The 9334-nt window shown below is 48.8% G+C and overlaps 1 protein-coding gene across 2 annotated transcripts in view; it reads left to right on the forward strand.

The window, feature by feature from the left end:
* LOC129380663 (uncharacterized) overlaps positions 1 to 8876 on the forward strand; it is a 66416-nt gene extending 57540 nt beyond the window's left edge. For both annotated transcript variants that reach the window (XM_055062367.2, XM_055062368.2), the window contains exons 5-7: positions 5346 to 5503; positions 6748 to 6763; positions 8063 to 8876. In XM_055062367.2, the coding sequence (XP_054918342.2) occupies positions 5346 to 5503; positions 6748 to 6763; positions 8063 to 8196 (308 nt within the window). In that variant the 3' untranslated portion in view covers positions 8197 to 8876. The remainder of the gene's footprint in view (positions 1 to 5345; positions 5504 to 6747; positions 6764 to 8062) is intronic.
* Positions 8877 to 9334: the final 458 nt, after the last annotated feature.

Genomic DNA, 9334 nt, shown 5'->3' on the forward strand with positions numbered 1-9334 from the left:
TATAGAAACCCGCATGTTCCCGTATGTCATACGGGGCATGACGCATATAAAGATTCATATAAAGGTACAATATAAAAACCCGTCTGTTCCCATATATCATACGCGGCGTGTGACATAAACATGGGAACATACATGCTTTATATGGAACCCCCATCTGCTCATATGGGGACCATGTGGAACAGGCCTGGTATGACATAGGGTAACATGGGGAGTTTGATGAGGAACCGCCATGTGTTCGTATGGGAATCATATGCGTCGTGCCACCGTGTGACAGATGTGCATATAGGGGCTTTTGTATGGGACATCTTTGCTGAACTGGTGATCATATGGGGCATTCTACATGTTGTATATGGGAACACAGGGGTATTTATATGGGACCCCCATGTATTCATATGGACATCGTCGTGCCCGTATAAGTGGGAACATACGGGTTTTTATATGGAACCTCCTATGTTCATGAGGGGATCATATGGGACATATCTCATAATCTGGTGTTAACAGCGCTACACATAAGCTTCACATTGACGAAGGCTGCAAGAAAATGTTTATGGCTTGCTTTCTCTTGAATAAATGTCACGGCATGTTCGACATACACACATTACGAATGATTTATATCAAAATATTTTATTATCACTATATGTATAGTTATCTGGGGTCACACATAACGCACACGTTCAGAACCGGTTATAGCCCTCCAGAATAGAGCTGTACGCTTGATGGCCTATTCTAATTACGCTGCACCCACGCCACCAAACTTCGTAAGTCTAAACATCATGCTTGTAGGTTTATGTGTGATCATGTTTAATGGTTGCTAGCATTAACACCAACTATCCAGTTTTTCTATCACATTTTTTTTTCATACTCTGATTATGAAAGCCGAAAGAACGTACTGCTATTAGTATTGGTATTTATTTCATACAAAAATGTACGGGGATTGTACAAGTTGTGACGAGCAAGGTGAGAAAAAAGCTAAAATATTTAATCGTTATAATATTCTAAACGTAGCTCGGTACCATCGTAAACTATAAGGAGCAATTGAAACAAAAAAAATTAATTAGAGAGAATATTCATGTGATCAAATTTATGCATACCCATAGGGGTACATAGGGCTTCGTAGAAAATGCATGAGGAAGCGTATCGTACGGGTGGGTGAACCTAAATTTTGGGGGTGAGCCAAATTGAACTTTTCGGGTGGCTCAACTGAAATTTAGGGGTGGGCCAACTGAAATTTGGGGGTGGCCTAACTGAAATTTGCGGGTGTACCAACTTGAAATGTGAGGTTGGGCCAACTGAGATTCGGAGTTAGGCCAACTTTGTGGATGGGCCAACTTGAAATTTCGGAGTGGAACAAACTGAAATTTCCAGCTGGGCTAACTGAAATTTGGGAATATGCTTATGCATACTTAGACAACTCCAGTGAAGTTTCTGCGCAATTTTTCTTTTGAGATCTCCTTGGTAACGGCGCTGGTGCGATAAGGAACACCAGCAGCCCGGCACCGGCGTCGCACCTCGAAAGCGCACGAGATCACACCAAGATAAGACCGACGGATAATTTTCAGCGTTTGTGAGCACCCAATGAAACGATTAGATTTAGCTTGGCGTTCATATTATCCGTTCCACTCAGGCCGGTGTATGCACCACGTTACGGTGTACGCACATCAGCTCTGCAGGAACGCTCACATGTGTGCCCACTATACGCTCATGCCAGCAGCGGAAGGCGGAACGTTGCCCTGGCTCCGGCAGAGTCGCTTGAATAGAGCGTGACGGTGTGTGCGCTAGGCTTCGTAACTTTTGCGCCCAAACGCAATGTGCGTCTCTGGAGACAATCTGACCCTCACCGAGCAGGAAGCGCATGCGCGTCGATACCGTGACAGCACGGCGGCGGCGGCAACAACTGCTCTAGCGTTCCTATAATCGCAAAACTAGCGCTGTAGCTAAAGAGAGTCGCAGTTTCGTCCGAAAGGCGAATCATCGATTGCGATAGCAAATTAGTAGACAGCTATGACAGTAGATAGTAGGTAGGTAGATAGGTAATAGATAGTAGTAATGATAGCTTTGTCGGCCGTTCAAATTTCGAAACTTTCGCGTACTAACTGAATTAACAAGCATGGTGTCAGCGCGCACAAGCGAACACGAACACATCGCACTCGATGAGCGCGGTACTCGCTGTCAAAAATTGGAGGACGCTTAAGCTTCGCCTTCAAGAGTGGAACGCGACAGCGTTCCCGTCGACGCGCCAAGGGGTGTAAAAGCATTGCGCTACGGCGCAGCGATCACTTATGAGGCGCCCTGCATCGGACTTTGCACCCACCAATCACGCGGTGAGCGCCGAGCAACGCAGCGTTCGGCGGCGCGGCAACGAAACGTGCGCCTGAGCAAGCGGAACGAACCAAAGAACTCGGTGTCTCGGAGGGAGAAATTATCTACGCGAGCGAAACGTCGTGATCAGCACGGAAAGCCGGGCTGACGCCTCGATGGGATCGTCCTCTATCTCGCTTGGGAGCATCACACAGACGCATGACTCCACGTAAGCAGCTCGGCACACATCGCAGGGGACGCTTTCCCACCAGACGCGCTAAGGCGCAGCGATCTGGTCAGAGGCGTCCCGCATCGGACGCTGCTCATAGGAATCGCGCTGTGAGCGGAAAGAGGAGCCACGTCGCCAAAACGCGAGGGTGCGAGTGACGAGTGAAGTTGGAAGGGGAGAGAGCGAGAAAACTTATTAAACGCAAGGGTAGTGGGGCATCTTCGCACCGGTCCCCGCACGGCCTGAAGGGGAGAAGCGGGCGAGTGGCGCGCCTAGTGTCGGGGCAGCGCCGCACATTGCGAGGAGGGGGTCTTTTGTGTTTGCCGCAAGATGGCTCTGCGTGTGCGCAAAGCGCAGAAGAAATGTAGCGGAAACGTACTTCGCTACTCGTGTAACTGCGACTTGTGTAGGTTACATGCTCATAAATACCGATATACACCGCAGTATAACTTTCTACGGCACGTTTCTAAGGCAACACCGCATTCACTAGAGGCGCTTTTGTACCGCTTTGAAGCATCGAACTCGGGGCTGAGTGGTAGCGTCTCCGTCTCACACTGCGGAGACCCTGGTTCGATTCCCAGCCCATCTGGCAAGTTGTTTTTTATTTATGAAGTGCCTCCCGGGACTTATCGCTCACGGCCAATGCCGCCGACACCGACGACATGGGCTTTTCTGCGACACGAGCTCCTTAACGCTGTCGCGTTAAAACGCTGGTGTGCGCAAGCTCGGCAGCAGCGGCGAGCGAAGTGACCTTCGTGCTGTCTATCGCTTCAACGGAAGAGCGGTGAGAACACAGCATGCACAAAGGTATGAACAGTCTGCAGATCCCTTTCAACATAGGGCGCGCGCGACTGCGCGTGGGCGTGCGAAGTACGAACCTGTTGGCGGAGTCCAAGCCGCACCGCCTCCGTTCCTTCCTTGTTACCTCCCCGCTTTCCTCCCTGTCGTGCGTGAGATTGAGCCGCGATCGTCAGTTGCCCTTGCGCCCGCTCGCGAACTACGCAGTTGCTGCCGCAGCACAACGCCGCCCCCTCTCCCTCCCTCCCACCAGCCCACGGCTTTTCGCGCGACGGAAGACAGCGCGTTTCGTCCCCGCTTTCCTCCTCTGCGCGCGCCACATTGAGCCACGATCGTCTGCTTCCCTGCGTGTCCTCACTCGCACATGTACACTTGTCCTTGTAATGTACACAGAACATCACGGTGACGGCGACGACAAAAAAAATTCGTCGGGCTGCAACATTCACATGGGGACGGATTACCAGCGAAGCTTTTAGGCTGCATACATGTGCTGCATATGTTATGAAATCAAACTTTCTTTTTTCATACGGCATCGCACTACGACGGCACGGGCGCTGCAGTCATCACACCGACGACTGGCAGTCATCACACCTCCCACGCATATGCTACAATTGCTGTTGCAGCCGCTCCGGCACCTCCGGTGCGCGTGACGTTATAACCACAGGAGCGCAGGCCACGTGCACAGGCGTCGTCGCTACACTCGTTCCCCCAAATGGTAGGCTGCGTGCGCGTTCACGTCCACGCGCCGCGTTCCCGATGCGGACGCAATCCGCCCAGAGAGCACCCTCTGGGATGACCTGCGGGGGATGCATACGGGGGCCAGAGGTAACCAGCTTCGCTGTAAAAATGCACCTGGAGTGTACATATAATTGATACCGCAATAGAAACATGTTGGGATTTTGATGAGCGCAGCAATGGGCTTAACACGTTTTTCCAATGAGTAGAGAAGATGAGACAGCAGAACGAAGACAGCGACGGTGCTTCGTCCCAGGAAGGCTGTGTCTGAAGAAGGCGATCGACGCCGTCCCACTGAGAAGCGGCACGAAGGCGCCACGCTGAGGAGATTCCCAAGTGCTGCCGAAACGTTCGAACGATGTGCAGTGCATTCGGAAGCGCCGAGAGCGTCCAAGGCTTACCCCTGTATTCAGAAATGCACCTTAGCTTGGAGCCCTTGCATGCTTGACTTGATCTAGATTATACCTGGCGTGAACGGGCCCCCGAGACGCTTATTACGCTTTCTTCGGGGCGTTCCCGTCAGGCGTTATTTTGACCAAATAGAGCGCGGGCTTCAAGTGCAATGGGCCTTAGCTCGAAGCCTATGGTTGACTTGGCGAAGATCACGGCTGTAGTCAACGCAGGCAACGAAAGGCAATGAGCCAGGTGTCATTTTCACAAAGTAAAGCGTGAGTTTCGAGCTATGGTGCATTTCTCAATACGCAAGTTCCTCGTATTCAGAGGGGCGCCTTAATTTGAAGCCCATGCTTCACTTGATGTAGATGGTGCCTGACGTGAACGTCCCGATGGAAAACCAGTGAACTTCTTGGGCGCGTTCACGGCAGGCGTCTTGCAGATTCAGACAAGCATTTAAGATTCAAGTTAAGGCGCATCTCTGAAGCTTCAGTTTCAGCGCAGTAAATAAAACATCCTGTGTATTTTACAAGATCTGTGTGTAACGCGTGGGGTGCGTTACTCACATGGCGCTTGAGCGGGTGGAATGCGCTACAATCGGTCGTTACTCAGTATAACAGTTAGTTATGAACCAATCAAACGTAATGAGTAGAACTAACCCATTCAATAACTAGGACAAAAACAGAGTAAATCATAAACGACTCGCACTTAGCGACACCAAAGGCGGACACCACCTGTGCTTTCGCATTTCTCCCGTCAAGTGTATTTCAGATTTATTGCATAACGACATTTAACAACTCAACCAACAACAAGTTTCGCTAACCGACGGCCGGTTATTAGTCTTTACGGTGTGGCTTGCTAATTAAAAAGCGACTCCGCGCTTCTCTCGCAGACGCCAAGGCAGCCGCCTCGAAACACAAGGCTCCGAGCGGTGCGGCGAAGCCCGAGCTCAGGGTTGCGGTCGATGGAGGTGGACACCGGAAACAGCCGCAGCACAGGAAGCGGGTGATCGGCTCATCGCAGGAAACCTACCTCCCGCTGCTCGATTTGGTAAGGACGCGCGCGTCGTGGAATTCTTGTGGACACATGAACCGACGAGGGCGAGTTGAACAAGAAGTTGGGCGGCTCCCGGCCCGGCAGCGTTTACATGACCACTTCCTGCCAAGCTGGTTTAGACTGTCACGATAGCCTGCGTCTATAGGCGATAGACAACACCACGCGTCCCGTTCACTGCTGCCGGGCCACGGCTGCGCATCACCGATCCAACCCGTCCGCATTTACATGCGCCGAGGGGATCGTAACACCGGGGCTGCCGCTCTCTTGTTTACTTACACAAGTGCTTAAGTGGCCAATGTTGTCGTTGCTAAGGTAATGCGATGTGATTGGCGGACAAAAATGTTCCCGCGATTGGCGCTTGAGTGTTCCGGCGCGGCATTGCGTTGACCATGCGTGAACATTGTTGGAGTTAAATTCTCGTGAGTAGGGATTATATAAGGCGAGTACGGTGTTCTTCTTCTTTGCTTTTGCTTCACGTGGGTTCTGCAGAGACGCTGCTGCTCTTCGTCTAGTTGGAACCGATGCAGTCAGTTCAAATGGTCCACAAACGCGCGCGCGCGCGCGCACACACACACACGCACACGCACACGCACACACGCACACCACCGCCACCACCGCCACCACCACCACGTGGTATGTTTGCGCAACCAGGAGTATCCGCTTTCTGTAGTTATTACTGCAGTTAAGGACTAGGTAGTCGTTCCTCCAAGGTTATTCGTATAAGCCGACGTCACGTAACTACTACTCTACAGAACGAGCTAAAAATTCGAAATCATTCCACCACCACGTGATGGCAACGCTTTCAAGCAGCACCGTGCCGTCTCGCACAAGCCAGAGAGAAGAAAAAGGCCCCTTCGCTCCCCGGTCTCCAGACCTTTCCTCCTGGCCCAAGTGACAAGCTCTGCACTTACTACCGAAGAGCACAGAAACCCAATTTTATCATAAACCCGATGTTAATAAAATATGAAAAACCCGGAAGGTCCCTCACGATGTACAAAGTTTTCCGTCGACATTTTTTTTTTTTCAGATGAGAAAGATACAGCTAAAATGTAAAGTGAGAGAGAGAGAGAGAGAGAACTTCTAATTAGGGAGCTTAGACGGCACACCTGAGGCATTTGGCATGGATGCTCCGAGCTCACTATTTTGTTTGCTTGCTCGAAAATTGCTTCATTAATTAACGCAGTGTGGGAACGATTAGTTGAATAATGTACTGATGTTATTCTTCTCTCATTTTACAGCTGTCAGTGCCAAAAGGTGAGTAGTGTTACTTGTCGTCTAGACATCGAATGGAACAGTGTTTGCTTTGATTGAAGTTGAGACATACAATTCTGCGAGTAAATCTCACAGGGAGGCGACGATAGATACGAACGTACACCCGGCCGCAAAATATTACCGACCATGAAATCTGAGAAAAATCTTAATATCTCCGCAGCCTCACAACGCAGCCTGGTATTTGCATTTCGGTCCTCGACTAGAATGTTCTAATAACATTGTCGTACACTGTTTTACTGGCTATAGCTACAGGCTGCTTGGGAATTCAACGTTTTCGGAGATCCTGTGGTCCGTAAACTTCTGTGGCCGTGTGTACATCACGTCAAAGTTTATAACTTCTGCGGCAAGACGGAAAGGTGGCGCTAAAATGTTCCAAATTTAGTCGACCTCTTCAATGTCGTCGGTATGTTCGAGCACGAGAACCTTCTTATTGCCAGGCATCTGCAACCACGCCATCTTTCAAGTTTCCAAGGACTTTTACTGTGACGTAGCAATACATGGCAATGTCTGACAAGAAAAAAATCGGGAATCGAGCATTGTTGCATTGTCGGAGCCGATGTGCAGCCTTCGCTCTCAAAACAGTTGCCCCCTTTGGGGGGGTACATTTGTCCCGCAACGATAAACGTCATCTGCCTTGCTTACGTTTCCTTTCTTGAAAACGCAGCGCTCGCTACTTTCCTGTCGAGAATGCTATGTCACGCTGATGACGCGCCAGCCTTTCGTTACTTGGAAGTACCGGGCTCGCAGCGTTAAGGAAAGGAAATACGGGCAAGACAGATGAATATTGGTGTGTGACAAGATACAACCCAAATGATGCAAACTTTTGTTAAGAGTGTTGCAGGTCTTTCGACCGTTTGCATACTTCGTTGCCGCTCATGTTGGACTTGACCGTACATAAACAATTAGATCGAACTACAGGTGGTTAGGCAACGAAGTGTAGCTTTAATAAAGCAAATGCAAAAAAATATATATAATGAAGGCTACACAAACAGAGTCCGGTTCAGCAGGCTTTCTGGACGCACGCTTTCTGAATCGCTGAAAGTGCATTCGAGAGACGCAAAGAAGGCAAATTGGAGTTTTTATTTCTTAAAAATCAAGCAGCTAACATTGTCAAGTGCTCCATTGAATGATCCTGATCGTAAAATCAAAATCCTCATGCGAAATTTGAGCAAGAATAAATCAACGAAAGAGCGAAACCTTTTCTTTTTTTTTTTTTTGCCACTATCGTAAGACAAAAAACGCGTGTCCCTGTTTTTGTTTATTTCTTTCCTTCGAGCGCAGCTCTGTACCACATGGACCCGTGTAGGAAAGGGACGCCCGAGCAGTGCAGGATGGACTGCGGAAAGCTGCACTACGATCGATCCACCTGCGTGTTCAACGTGTGCAGGTGCAGCAAGACGACCACGAGGAGCTGACCATTATCGAAGCCTTATAGGGTGTGGCCAGAGACGGCGAGTTTTAGCTCACGCGCAGACAAGACAGGCAGCGTGTGCGCAAAGTGATTTCGGAAAAGGATGTTAAAGGGACACTAAAAAAAAGATTTTCAGCCGTAACAATAAATTAATGTTCTACGTTTACCAAAAAACACTAATTATTACCGTGATAAGAGGTTTGGTACAAGCAAGAAAAAACGCAAAGACGAAACCGTGGTAGCGACACCTCCTTTATGTTTCCAAACCAGCCAGCCGCGACGTAATAGATTTTGGCGGCCCCTGCTAGGACCTAATTAAGCTTTTATCGGTAAAAATAGATGTGTTGTTCTCTAACGGGGTCGAAGACTGAACGCGGCAAGTCTCAATAAGTTTTAACGAGTCACAACGGCGCAAATATGGGAACTATTACTTTGAGCTCCATGACGTCATGCTGACGTTCCGGCTATAAAATTTCGGCAAGAAATTTGAAAAACGGAATTCGGACCTTCATTTTATCTTCTATTAACGAACCCATTACCGCGAAGTTAACGGAAATAAAGATTGGGAAAAATACTTTATCGGTTGAAACTAATTTAGTATTTGTCTTTAGAGTACATTTAAGCTGGATTGTTGATATAAAGTGTGGAAAAATTCCAACAAAGTTTTGAGTTGCGAGTCCAGTGCCTTTATGTCCCGTCGCTTCTTTCTTTTTAGTCTTCGCCTCTGCGCTGCGTTTTTCTGTCCTAATAGGTTGTTCTTGCACTGAGCACAACTCCGACATAAATTCTACAAGATGACACGCGCATTCATTGGCCGGCGCCGGTGAAAACCTTTGCTCAATATTACGAGCGCTCGTTGAAACTGGACTTCGGATAAAACACGGAAAAGAGTGATCCAAGTTTATTATGAGATAATCGTGCGATAAAAAACGCAAATAAATATTAAATTTACAGACTCCGGGAGGTCAGCGAAAGGTATGGAGTCACATCAACGCAATAGAAAGGAAAACTAAGACCCAGATGTCGTTATTTACGACGTCAGGGTGTCGAATAGAATACGAACTTGAGTAAAAAAAAACCGTAACCGAATCAAAATTTTCGTCGGAACGGAAGCTGAAGCTGCATCGTAAAATCTAGTAATG

The sequence above is a fragment of the Dermacentor andersoni genome, chromosome 10 (assembly GCF_023375885.2).
Source record: "Dermacentor andersoni chromosome 10, qqDerAnde1_hic_scaffold, whole genome shotgun sequence".
NCBI classification, from domain to species: Eukaryota; Metazoa; Arthropoda; class Arachnida; order Ixodida; family Ixodidae; genus Dermacentor; species Dermacentor andersoni.